We start from the raw sequence: 13,503 nt of genomic DNA, 5'->3' as shown, positions 1-13,503 counted from the left end.
CTGGAAAGATGTCTAAGAAGTCAATGGATTCAGGGGCAGCAAGACGGAGGGTACAAAGTAAGCTTCCTGCACCCAGGATGTTCAGAGGGACAGGCTCAGTGAGCCCCAGCAGTTCTCAGGGCCATCTTGGGGCATGGTCACGGCTATTTTCGACCTCAATCCCAAAGTTGAGCTATGGGTCCAAGGAGGTGAATGTCCTTGAGGCAAATCAGCTTCTACCACAAGGGCGAAGGCTGACTAGGACTTGAAATCCCTGGGTTCTATTAGGCAGACTCCATCCTGCCTAAAGGGAAGACTAGAGGACCAGCAGCCCTTTGACCACTTCTGAAAGCTCACAGGCAGGCAGGAACCACTGGAATCACCTCGTCAAGTTACAGGATACTTAGCTTTGCATAAATGTTCTTTATCATAGCTGTGCTTCTCCAATGCTCTCCCAGGATCCTACATTTGCCCTCCCTCTAACACCAGTTAGCTGTTGTCACTCTGGACTGAGAGGGACTGAGATGGGGCTATGGTGGGATGGAAAACAGGGAGAAAACAACCGAGACCCAAGTCTGCCCAGGGAGTTTAAGAAGGGGCATTTCCAGCTGGGAAGCCCCTTGGCCCTTCTCTGCCTCCCTTTCCTGGAGGCACCAAGACTGTTCTCTGCTCTCCCAGATGTGGCTGAGCAAACAGGTCTGGAGTTTGACTCTCTGCTCCACCAGCTGTATGACCTTGGGAAAGTCACTTAACCCTGTTATAGGTCCCCATCTTCTCCTCCACAAATGGAGAATAATAACAGTACTGATTTCAAGGGGGTGTTGTGAGGATTAAATCAATTGAAACATCAAGTCCAGTGTCAAGTACCAAATAAAGGCCTGGTGGCTATGGCCAGTCTCACCAGTGTTAATGTCAGAACCACAGAGGCCAGTCAGCAGGGGCTGCTGACTGTAAGGCCCACGTTTGGTGAGTCCTCAAGGTCATGCGGCTTAGGGGCGCTGGGGTCGCTTAGTCGGTTAAGCATCCAACTTCAGCTCAGGTCATGATCTTGCAGTCTGTGGGTTTGAGCCCCGCGTTGGGCTCTGTGCTGACAGCTCAGAGCCTGGAGCCTGCTTCGGATTCTGTGTCTCCCTCTCTCTCTGCCCCTCCCCTGCTCACACTCTGTCTCTCTCTCTCTCTCTCTCAAAAATAAACATTAAAAATTTTTTCAAAAAAAGGTCATGCAGCTTTATTTAGAACCCTAGAATTTTAGAATGAGAAGGGCCTTAGAGACCACATAGACCAATCTTCCCATATTAGAGATGAGGAAACTAAGCCACAGAGAGGCTAAGTGACTGGCTCTAGAGCTGGTCCATGGTGGGGCTGGGATGGAACTGTATGTAGCCTAGGGCTCTTTCTGCCACAGGGTGGCACCTCTTCCCACAGCTTTTTTTTTTTTTTTTTAATTGAGATATAATTCTCATACCATAAAATTCACCCTTTTAAAGTATACTATTCAGGGGCGCCTGGGTGGCTCAGTCAGTTAAGTGTCCGACTTCAGCTCAGGTCATGATCTCACCGTTCGTGAGTTCGAGCCCCGCGGCGGGCTCTGTGCTGACAGCTCAGAGCCTGGAGCCTGCTTCAGATCTGTGTCTCCCTCTCTCTCTCTGCCCCTCCCCTGCTCGCACTCTGTCTATCTCTCTGTCTCAAAAATAAACATAAAAAAATTTTTTTTAAATAAAAAAAATAAAGTATACTATTCATGGGGCGCCTAGGTGACTCAGTCGGTTAAGTGCCCGACTTCTGCTCAGGTCATGGTGGCATAGCTTGTGAGTTCGAGCCTGCGTTGGGCTCTGTGTTGACAGCTCAGAGCCCAGAGTCTGCTTCAAATTCTGTGTCTCCTTCTCTCTCTGCCCCTCCCCAGCTCATGCTCTGTCTCTCTCTCTCTCTCTCTCTCTCTCCTCCAAAAATAAACATTAAAAAAAAATTAAAAATTAAGTATACTATTCAGCAGTTTTTAGTATATTCACAAGGACGTGCAGCCCTCACCACTATCTATTCTGGAACATCACCCCCCAAAGGAAACCCCATATCCATTAGCAGTCACCTCCCATGCACATACCCCACCCCTCTGCCAGCCCCAGGTGCCCACTCATCATCTGCCTTCTATCTCTATCCCGCAGTGTCTTTGGTAGATCCCTCTGCCCCACCTTCAGGATCCAGCAGTTTCGTGAGCCCCAGCTCCTTCTCGGCCAGATTGAAAGCGTTTTGCAGATTGTAGTGTGCATTGCACTTCTTCAGTGACTCAAAATCCAGCAGATCCGGCCTGCAACAAGGGGGAATATAGAAGGCATTGGGGCCACAGGAGCTCCTAAAGAGGAAAAGTAAAGCTACCCCTATTCTTTAACCTTGTCACCAACTCCATTTTGTCCAGAACCAAGGACCCTAAACCCACACCCACCCATCCCTCCCCATCTCGGCTCCCATCCCTGCCCTCTGTGCATCGTGTTGCCCCCACATCCCAGCTCTTCTCTGAATGTTCATTCCTCATAACTGCCGGGTGGCCCATCTCACTGTTTGTGCGTGTGTGTGCCCCTAGGCCATTAACCAACCCGGCAGCTCGGGTGGGCTCGCTAACCCTGGCTCCTCACCGGTGTTTATGCACGATGGCGTTGAAGGCCAGACCATCTCTCCAGCTGGTGGTGAAGTTGTGCACGTTGACATTGGGATACCTATATACAGAGACCGGGACAAATGGTAAGTAGGGCCTAGCCCGGGTCTGCAACTCAACGATGGATCCCCAGCTAATGGGTCCTGGAGCCCAGGCCTCCTTTACCACACAGCCTTGGTGCATCCAACCCTCCAAGGCCATGGTCCCTGGGCAGCCTCACCCCGCGGTCTTCATCTGGCACCACAGCAGTAGGGCATCCTTGGCTGACTTCTTCTCCTTGTTGTCTTCTGTTTCCACACTGATGTCCTGGATCTAAGAAGGAGAGAAAGAAGATCCTCACTCTTTGAACAGGGGCTCCTGGAGTTATTGGAGATACTCAGAAATGTACAGCAGGAAACTGCTCTTTAGACTCCTGTGATAGGGGTGCAGGAACAGAGCCTGGGACCGTTCCTCCTAGGCGAGTGACCACAAAACATTGGTTCAAAAGGATCTGAGGCATCAAGATGGGGTAAGATGTCAGAATAGTGGACGTTCCTCAAAACGAAGGTTGCTGCCTCCTCCAGGTGGGGACCCACGAGTGCCTGAGAGCAGGGTTTTAAAGGGGACACTGATGGAGTTCTGCTCAGGGCTGGGAGGAGCTGAAAAGGTTACACCCATGGAGAAAGGGGACAACCAGGACAGTTGTGATGGCATTAGGACACTGGACTGCCTGTGCTCAGAGCATAAGGAACAGTACGGTGCCTGTTTTACGGAGGCAAGCAGAGTTCGAGACAGAGGAGTGGACCAATGACCAGGCCCCAAATGCAGTTCTTAAACTTTCAGGGGTGAAAGTTCAGTCTGTAAAATCTCCAGTCCCTTGTGGTCCAACATGTGGTCGTACTACACGTGACCAGTCAACAAACCGGGCCACAGGGAACTGGCCACAGAAGTTTGGCAACACCCACACTGGTCTCTACTCTGTTTAAGGAGGAGAGTCCCTTGATCTGGGGCCTGGATATCGCAGCAACCAACAAAGTGCTATACACGGTTCTAGACCCTTCCTGTTTATATCGATCATGCCAGGGACTGGCAGTGCCTGTCCACGGTACAGCACCAATGTGCGAAGCACATTCTGCGTGACACTCTGTGGGGTACCTGGAATCGAAGGATGATGGTCCAGACCAGCCCAAGGGTCAGACGGTGGTTTCCGTCCACAATGTCATGGGAGCCCATATTTTCCAAGTGCACTTTCTGCTCCTTCAGGAACTGTAGCGCCTTGTCCACGTTCTCCAGGCAGTGGATCCGCATGCGGCCTTTTGTGGGCTTTGGCTGTTGAGGGACAGAGGACACAATGACATGAATCCATGGGCCTCCTCCTCCTTCCCTCCTAGCCTTCCCAGGGCCCTCCTTTGCACACCTTCCCCATGACCCCCCTCAGGAACACAGGGACAGCCCTCAAGGCTGGGCCAAAGTTCACACAGCCAAAGCTGAGGTTCCAGATCAGGCTTGGGCAGATTAAGATTCCCAAGGGAATTAATTGCACCCAGAGTGGGTGGGAAAAGAAATGTTTTCAATGGGGCCACTGTTTCTGTCTCCATGAAGCAATGCTCCTGTTTAATCCATGTAGCAAAGCCTCTCCAACTGAAACCATCCTCTGAGCAGACAACAGCCAACTGCTTTCCACTCTGTGCTGTCATTCCTCTCGAAGGGCAACTCTGAGTTTGTCCCCTTGCCCACTGTTTTTCGGGCTCCCTCCTCCTCTATGACCACAGCTTACCAGTGTCTCTCCTGAGAGCACCTCGAGGAGCCTCAGGAGGTTACGTCCATCCCGGAGGTCGCTGTACAGGTCTCCCACCCGGCATGTCACCCGGGCCAGGTGTGAGTTCACCCACTTGGTGACGGTTTTCTTCTGCACAGCTTCTCGCTCATCTGTGGCAGCGATATGGGGTCATTTCTAGCCTTCAAGTACAGAGCACCTGCTTCTAAATACCAGTTGACAGGGTTAGGGGCCTGGGGGTGCTTGAGAGACTGGAAGTGAGGTCGGGTATGCAGGAGAGGAAGGAAGGTGCCTGAGATGAAAATCCCTAACTTAAAAGCAGGAAATAAAGAAAATGGAATGAGCTCATAAGGTAAAAAATAAAAATGAGAAAACAGGCTTGGAGAAGAAAGGATGGAAGGAATTAGAGGCAGTGAGACATACGGAGAAGGGCTAGGATCCGGGACCAGGGCTCTGTCCTGTAACAGTGGTGAAACACTGTTACTGCATCAGGGCCTCACTTTCCTTATCTGTAAAACGGGCATACTACTCGACTTTCTACTTCAATGGGTCACTACGTTGATTAAATGAGACAATGTATGTAAGAAGCTTGGCACACATGATGAGTTACTCCTTGATGAGTTACAGTTATCCAGGCATGATCTAACCCGAAGGAAAACCAGGACGAGCAGGAGGTGTGGCTGTTCTCTTTGGTGATGGACAAAGGAAAGGGCGTGGACTTAAATTACAGCAGCAGCAGCAGCAGCAGCAGCAGCAGCGGCAGCGGCTCTTCCAAGTGGTCATTAGAAGGACATGACATTAGAGGCTGCGAGCCTCCTGAGTCAGCTTGCTCTCCTGGGATAATTTAAAGAAAAGACAGGCTCCTCTACTTCTGGGGTGGGTTCATTTGATTGGCTGAAAGGGGATCCTGTCCCAGGACACCAACATTCCAATGCAAAGAAGGAAAACAATCTTGAAAGCTGGGAATAGGGAAAACACTGAGCCCAAGAAACACAGGGGGAAGCTTCAGGCAGAGTTAGGTGCAGATCTCAGAGAAGGTGAGGAAATGCCTTGCTTCCTGGTCTGCAAGAAGGGCTGCTGATAAACACATGCTTTTTAGGTTCTGCAGAAAAGTTAAAATTTTAAACGTTATAAATGACAAAGTGAGGGAAGAAGTGCAGGCTATTGGGAGCTGCTCTGGCCACGAGGATTTCTTCCCATTTCCCCTGGAGAAGCCTAGTGTGAGGACCCAACCCAAGTGGCCAGGGTCTGAAGAGTCATTTTTGTTTCCCTTCTCAGCACCAGCATCTCAGAAACTGAAAAGACTCATCCCTGAGTCTCACATTCCTAGGCACCTCACCCATAAAACATAACAACACACCCATGTCTATTTCTGTCTCTTACCTCCAACCTCTGTCTCTTACCCAGGCCAACCTTGGGGTCCTAACAACTGCACCCATGGGCCCCTGCTCTGTGGGCCTCCTTTCAGGGTCCACAGGCCCCTTCTGAGCTGGGGATTGCCCAGATCATCAGCCATCATTGGATCTGTGGAGACTGCCCTGATGCCAGGTGCACTGGGGTGAGGCCATTTTGGCCCACAGGTAGGGTAAGAGAGGAAGACGTGAAAACAGTGGCAGCTAGGAGAAAACTGGGCAAAGCCAAGAACCAGAGGCAAAGCAGAATTTCATAAGGTGCCCACAACACCCACGGACACCCCAAAACACAGTGGGTTCCAAAAATACACTGAAATATTGATGCCCGCATGAACACATGCCTGCTCAGAATATACCTGAGCCTGTCTGATGCACTCCCTCACACACCTTGGGACACCCACTCAGAAACCCACGGCAACAGGGACAAGCCCTAGGTGGCTCAGCCTTCCCGCTCACCACCCTCTCTCCTTCCAGCTATCCCAGCAGGTGCTTCACCTCCAAACCCTCAGCAGCCACAGCGGACTGCCTGGGTGCCCTCCTGTGCGCTGCCGACACGCTCACTGTCCCTTCTTCCAGGGCGTCCAAGCCTTTCCCCACTCTGTCAGTACCAAGTTTTTCGTGGGCCCTTGTAATTCCTCCCCCGGCACATCGTCGGCTGAGCACGGACCATGTCCCACTCGGGCTTTGCTCCGCTGCTCCCGCCCGGTGCCCCCCCAGCCCGGCAGCTCACCTTGAAGCTGTTTGAAGCGGCCTTCCAGCACGCTGGCGTACTGAGCGGGGTTGATGAAGGCGGCTGGCGACAGCAGGAGGCCCCCGGGGCTCTGCGCCCCTTCCACGGCCTCATAGTAAAAGTCGCCCGCCCCGTTCAGGCCGGGCCCGTGCGCCCTGCTCACTCCGTTCCCATTCATGCCGCCCGCTGCCTCTCACGCGGCCCGGGGCCCTGCGCCCATGCCCTGGCCGCGCCGCGCGGGGCGCCACCGGTCCGCTCCCCTCCCCCGCCCCCGGAACCCGGGGTCCCCGAGCGCCTGGGCTCCCGTCAGGGAGTTGGCTCAAAGGTGGTGAACGTGTCGCCGAGCGGGGGAAACGGTGTTCCGGCCGTCTGGGCGCCTGAGCTCCGGGGCAAGTCGACGGAGCAGACCCGGCTGCGAGCGAGAGGAGACAGAGGCCGCTCCCGACAAACAGGTCGGACGGTGCCGGGGGAGGGGCGGGAGGCGGAGCGCGGCCGGCTGTGGCGGGCCGGGCCCTGCGGGGCGAGCGGGGAACTGCCCTCGGCCACCCCCCGCCCCCCCCCTCCACCGCCCCGGCTGCCTCAGCGTGGGCCCCCGAAGGTTTGCAGGTGTAACAAGGCTGGCCCCTCTTGGGGCGACTCTGGGAAGTCCCCTTCTGGACATGAGCTTTAATCGCCAACTCCCAGAGCAGAGAGAGAAATCCTCCAAGAGGCAAAACCAGCTCAGTAGGTGCCAGGCTCTGTGCTTAGGCGGTTGCTCAAGTCCCCTTATCTGTGAAATAGGTGTTAGTGTCTTCCCTACTTGTTTGTCACCACTTCCAGTTCTGGCTCTTCCCTTCCGCTAGGCCCACCAGGCCCTCCTCAGCCAGGCCATTCCAGGTCCCCAGTGCGTAGCACCAAAGGGACGGCTGCCGGATCTTCTTCCTTCCTTTCTCTGGGCTTCAGCGCCTGCCCCTTACAGCCTACTCTTGCCTCTCTCCTGTCTCCATTCATCCCGTATTTATTTGCACCAGTAGGTGCAAGCTGCAGTGCTAGGCTAAGCCCATACTGAGATGCCTCTTCGGGAGAGCCCGGTTTGGTGGTGGAGAAATGACAGCTCGGGTGGCATGTGTGCGTGAACATGGTGATGGTCCTGGGTATCACCTGTCGTGTGCACAGACATCGAAACAGTCCTGGGTGGCACAAGACATGTGCACACCGACATCATGACAGTTCTAGAGGCAACGTGCATCCAAAACCAGGGTACCAGGGAAACTTTTCCTCAAAGAGGTGACATTGTCCGTAACCCACTGTTCTCATCTATAGAAACACTGATAGGTGCATTTCATAAGCCAGCCTGAAGACCCAACCAGAAAGGCAGTGAGGTCCAGGAGAAAATGATGAGGGATCCCCAGAGCTAAAGCCATCACCCAAGGGTCCTCAGATGGATGCTGGGCTGCCTGAAAAGAGTTACCTGGAGAGCTTTTTAAAAATCCTGATTTCTGGACCGTATGTTCAAAGATCCTAATTCAATGTGTCTACGAAGGGGAGGGGCTTGGGAACCTGTATTTGTAAAAATGTCCCTGGGTGATCCTGTAAAAACTGCAGCCCGGTTTGGGAACCACCCCCTCAGTGTCTCCCTTCTTCCAGGAGGCCACCCACTCGTGCTGGGAGCACTGCCTCTGAGGGGGGAATAATAGTTGCGGCCTCTCCCACCGCACTGGGCTGGGAGGCCAGCAGGTGGGTGGAAAAGACAAGGGTGGGATGAAGGAGGGAAACCAGACGGGGTGGGTGGCCTTAGGGTGTGTGGGTGACTCAGCCCCACGCCAGCCCCTGGTGGTGTCAGGTGGCAGCTGCGCTCTTGTTGCCATGACAACTCCTCCAGGAACGCAGGGAGGCCCGTCCGACGGGTTTGTTTGCGCTCGCTCCGAGAAGCTGAGGGAAGAGCCCAAGCCTTAGGGGAGGGCAGAGGCCTTGGTGGGTAGAGAGCAGACCCGGGAGAATGGGCAGCTGCAGAAACCAGCAGCGGGAGGAGGGAACCTGCTTCAGGGAACAGGTAGATGAAACAATGGGAGGAACAGGCGGCAGGTGGAAGGAACAGGCGGGGAGGGAGAGGGGAGGATAATGGACTGGGAGGGAGAACAGGTGTGAGAGGTGACAGTGAAGACCAAGGAAGACACAACAAGGGGATGAAAGGTAAGGGAGATGGGTGGGTGGAGATGGCAGGAGTAAGTGAAAAAGAGCTAGGAACCATGACTCAGGGACAGAGAGGAAGAGAATTGAGTCCTGTGCCTGGGGGAAGGGAAGCTGGGGAACATTCTGGATTGTATGATGTTTGCTCTCGGTGCTAAGTTGGGCCCAGGGGCTTGATGGGGGTGATCTGGATTTCCTACTCTTGTGTAGCAGCTTAGAAAGAAAGTTGGTCTTCCCATAAGGTTAAAGGACTCTTCCTGACAAGCTTCTCTCCCCAGCCTCCTCAGCATCTCCCCTGGCCCTCCCCTGGCCTCACCTGCCAGGGCCTTGATGCGAGACCTCTCAAAGAGGCGGGCTGAGCTGCTGTCATTGTCCCAGTCCGAGTCAGGCAGGTCCCAGCGGTTGTTGATGTCGCTGTACTGGCCCTGGATCTCCAAGCTGTCGAAGTCTGTGGGTGACAGGGTGCTGCTCATGGTGGTAGGTGGCCTCCTGCTCCTGCAAGGGGGAACGTGGTTGGTGAGGGGCATCTCAGGACCACTGAGCCCAGTACTCACCATGTTCTCTCTTCTCTTGCCCTAGATCTGCTCTGCTGTCCTGAGGGCCGAAGGCTGTGGTTGATTTCTCTGTCAATGAAAACCAGCCCCGGTGGAAGAGGGGGAGCCATGGTGGGGAAGCAGAAGGACAGGAGTGAAACACGAAGGCAGGAGTGTCCCAGAGTGATGCAACAGAGAGGAAGGGCTCCAGAGGCTCAGGCCAGAGAGGGACAGGTGCGCAAAGCTGGGGACTGGAAGCGGCCATGGCTAATAGCATGGCTCAGCACAGCAATGCGCAAACCAGGGTAACGAAGGGAGCAGGCATGGGACCCCATGGGCAATAATGAGTATAAACTGGAGTTCTTTGATTCCTTGATTCCGCAAACTGTTCTGAGCTCCCACTCCACATAAGATGGCCTCCTGTACCCAGTAGGTAATTTGAAAAGACCCTAATCCTGCTCTTGAGCTCAGACACATTTATGATACACCAGGAAGACCGTGATGCACTGTTAGGTAAGTACAGACAAAGTGTCCAGGAGTTCAGAGGAGGACAGAGTATGGCTCTCTCCCCTTTGTTTCCTTTTGTTTGTAGAGGAAATACCTAATAGGTGCTGGATAAGTGTCAGCTGTGATATGTGTCCCTGCTATTTACATGCATCATCTCATCAAAACCCTCATGGGGCAGGGGTTCATTGTCATCCCCATTCATAGAAGCTGCACTGTGAAAGTTAAGTCATGGTTCAAGGTCACACAGCTGGAAGGAGCAGAGCTGGGTTTTAAAGAGAGGTTCTTTCTCACTTCGGGGAACAAGCTCTTAATAACAACATTTACACGTTCTTTGAATTTACTGGAGCCCTTCAGAGTTCCATGGGAGAGATCAGCACTTGTGGCTCCCTTTTAGGGCCCAAGCTAGGGAAATTAGGACCACATATGGTTGCCAGCACTCCTTGCGATTCTACGCTATGCAAACAAACTCTGTCCTTCTCAAAACTAACAAATGAGCTTCAGATTAGCTGCTAGGGATTAAAAAAAAAACCATTACCGTCCAAAGTTCTCGGGTAATTCAGCAGCCGTTCAAGGGAATGGAGGGGGCTGGGTCTGTAACTTTATTAGAACCCCCAATTCTGCATTTCTATTTTTCCTAGTACCTCTCAAACACAAACACATTTTAACCCTTTAGCACTACTTCCTAGAGTCAAGGCTTGATCTTGGCAGTCTCTGGTTCTGGAAAGGAAGTCAGGAGAGCCTCGTGTGCGGTTTGGGGGAAGGAAGAAGGGATGCGGGGTGAGTTGTGGGTAGATAGGTTGGTGTGTTCCCCTGGGCACACAAAGGCAGGACTTGGCTTCTGTCATTAACTGGTTCTATGAAGCTGAACCTGAACCTGACCCACATGAAGCTAGGATTGTCTGCCCCTCCCCTTTCCGTGCAAGAGAAAGCAGGCACGAGGATTTCCTTGGGAGTAGCATTAATGAGGTATGAGGGAGCTAAGGTCTAAGGTTCCTCAATTGGGTTTTTCATTCCCTGTAATAGGCAAGAGAGCTTAATTTCCACTAGCCTGGGACAACTTTCTCACTTAAAATCCATCATTTCTCCTAATCCCCAACAGATTCTTTGAATTTGCTCTGTAAATATTTATATAAAAATAAATTCTAGGGCAGAGTTGAGTCACCCTGAGCAAAGAGTGCTGTGGGCAAGGTGTGACCTGAACCAGAGTCACCTAATACTGGCAGGCACTGGAACAGGGAAGCAGCTCAAGCCCCAGGACCAGTACTAATTCCATTCTCTCCGCTTTTCAGATTAAGGCTTCCTAGCCAGTAGCCATGCTCACACTTAGCTCTGGGATTGACATTTCAAGCACTCATACTTTCCCTGTATAGACCTCCCCACAAAAACTCGTACATGCAGTGCCCTCTAACCTTCAGTTTCCATGACCCTTTTCCTTTTATCAGGAGTCACAAACCTACTACAGCCAGCCCCCAGGTCTATGTCCAATAAGCTGTTTACAAATAACTGATTTTGGGTGCGCTAGGCTGGCTCAGCCGGAAGAGCATGTGACTCTTGATCTCAGGGTCATGAGTTCAAGCCCCATGTTGGGTATAGAGATTACTTAAATAAATAAAATTAAAAAATATATATATATATATATATATACATGACTGATTTTGAATTCCTTTAGGTGGGCGTGAAGGTACTTTCCAGTTCTCTACAGGCCCCACCATTCCCTTTTGTCTCCTTTCCAGCTACGTCATGTATTTTTGTTAGCTGCCTGGGCCCTGAAGACCTCTGAGGTTTTCAAATCCTGCTTTATATCTTTGTGCTCCACAAAGAACAGACACTTAAAAGAAACAGACTGCCTGATCCTGTCTCCAAACCACTGTGTGTCCCTGGGGCCCCCAAACTGTACAAAACCTAAACATGTATTACTCTGGCTTCCTTTTGGTAATCCAACTTGGTCCTCCTAAGGGACCCAGGCATGGGATCCAGACCTCCCAGCAAGGTCTGGCTGTTAGAGCCTTTCCATGGAATCCTATAATTTGAGGGGGAAAGTATGGATTTGGAACTTCTCCTTCTTCTCAAATAAAAACTCAGCCACTTAAATGCTCCTTTGACAAAATCAAAATTTGGCATACATGCTTTGTGTCCTGAGTTTCCAGGGATGCTGTCATATAGATAAGGAACAAAGACGACACAGATGTCCTTAGATCACAGATCCTTATAGGGCTTCATGTTGGCATTCCAAGGAACTTGTTCCCATGGACTTGGATGTGAATGGTGCTCTCTGGTGTTGTTCAGCACAGTGGTTCCAAGGGCCTCTGAGTTTTGGTTTATGGTTTTTGGGCTCTGCAGTCTCCTGGCCTTTTGGACAATACCCTGTGTTCTCTGTTCCCTACTCCCATCTCTAGATTCCTATAGTTTTCTATTGGAGTTTCTTCACATAGATCCCGCTCTGGTTTCTTTCCACTGAGTATCTTATTCCTCACCTATGGTCTGGGTCTCCATACTCACATTTCCAGAGTCAGCCTGTCCACCAGCCCCATGCCCCCCTGTCTCTCTGTATTCTCCTCATGGATTCCTGAACTCTGGCAATAGGACGGTACAGCAGCTAATCCAGATTACAGTTTCACCAGCACCTTATTCTTAGCCACTGACCTCGAGGCCAGGCCCAAGTAGCTTACATTGTTCATGCTAGAATAAAGCCAACTCCCACCAGCTGCAAGCTTGTGGTCCTACTCAATTCTCCACCCAAGCATTGCTGGATGCAGATTTTGTTCAGCCTCGTGGTGATCCTCAGGGGCAGACACCCCCCTGCCCCCGCCCCTTCCCCTTCCCTCCTGTTTTAGCTGGCACGCAAAACTAGAAATCCTGTCCCCTGGCTAGAGCCTGTCTTATACCCTAATTCCTCCTCTGGCCACATCCTGCTCCTGATTAATTCTTTACCTCCCTCGGAGAAAGAGTTGATGGTTCCCTCCTCTGCTGCTCCCACAGAACTTCAGCATGAAGCTATCATTGCTTTCATCACGTTGTATTACACTTAGTTGTTTATGTGTCTCTCTGCTTGCTCCACTTTTAACCCATTGAGGACAAGGGCTGTGTTCTACTCATGTTTTGTCCTTTCCAAGCTCAGTACAATAGGTATTCGGTAAAGAAATAGTGAATGACTCGACCATAATTCTTTTTTTCTTCTTTCTTTCTTTTTCTTTCTTTCTTTCTTTCTTTCTTTCTTTCTTTCTTTCTTTCTTTCTTTCTTTCTTTCTTCCTTTCTGCCAGCAAATTAATGTCTTTCTTAGAACTGGAGAAAAACTCAAGCAAAGATGGGATTGGAGAAGACCTTCTGCTGGAGTACTCTCAGGGTTAAGCTCTACAGTTCAGGATCAGGGATTCTCAGACTTGCATGAATTCCAGTGACCCTGGAGGGCTATTAAAACACAGACCACTGGGCCCTGTCCCCCCACCCCCAGGGTTTCTGATTCAGTTGATCTGGGGTGGGGCCCAGAAATGTGCATTTCTAACCTGTTCCCAGCTGATACTAAAGTACTGGTTTGGGGACCACACTTCAAGGGCCACTGTTGGTTAGGGGAGGCTAGGAGGACTGAAGAGACACAAAGTTTCAGGGGTGAGTGTGACCTGAGGTTAGCTTCTGGGTGGCTTTAGGCTCTACCCAATGCTAAACTCAAATATAATTTCCCTGAGAAACCCCAAGATCCACAAAGAGCCAGAAGCCTCAGGCGATGAGAGAGGAAGTAAGATGGAGTGGACTCTAGATCTAATGACAC

The 13,503-nt window shown here is 51.6% G+C and overlaps 1 protein-coding gene across 3 annotated transcripts in view; it reads right to left on the bottom strand.

The window, feature by feature from the left end:
- The window catches only part of SPTBN2 (spectrin beta, non-erythrocytic 2), a 38,562-nt gene that overhangs the window by 23,432 nt on the left and 1,627 nt on the right, over nt 1-13,503 (bottom strand). For 2 of the 3 annotated variants that reach the window (XM_047879002.1, XM_047879000.1), the window contains exons 2-7: nt 9,013-9,191; nt 4,386-4,537; nt 3,764-3,937; nt 2,850-2,941; nt 2,610-2,690; nt 2,169-2,284 (exon numbers count right to left, since the gene is read on the bottom strand). In XM_047879002.1, the coding sequence (XP_047734958.1) occupies nt 2,169-2,284; nt 2,610-2,690; nt 2,850-2,941; nt 3,764-3,937; nt 4,386-4,537; nt 9,013-9,169 (772 nt within the window). In that variant the 5' untranslated portion in view covers nt 9,170-9,191. Of the gene's footprint in view, nt 1-2,168; nt 2,285-2,609; nt 2,691-2,849; nt 2,942-3,763; nt 3,938-4,385; nt 4,538-6,527; nt 6,973-9,012; nt 9,192-13,503 lie in introns of those variants that run through there. The other variant, XM_047879001.1, reaches the window with a different exon arrangement.

Source organism: Prionailurus viverrinus, chromosome D1 (assembly GCF_022837055.1).
Source record: "Prionailurus viverrinus isolate Anna chromosome D1, UM_Priviv_1.0, whole genome shotgun sequence".
Taxonomy (NCBI): domain Eukaryota; kingdom Metazoa; phylum Chordata; class Mammalia; order Carnivora; family Felidae; genus Prionailurus; species Prionailurus viverrinus.
Note: the sequence above shows the minus strand (reverse complement) of the source record. Positions and strands in the feature narration are given on the sequence as shown.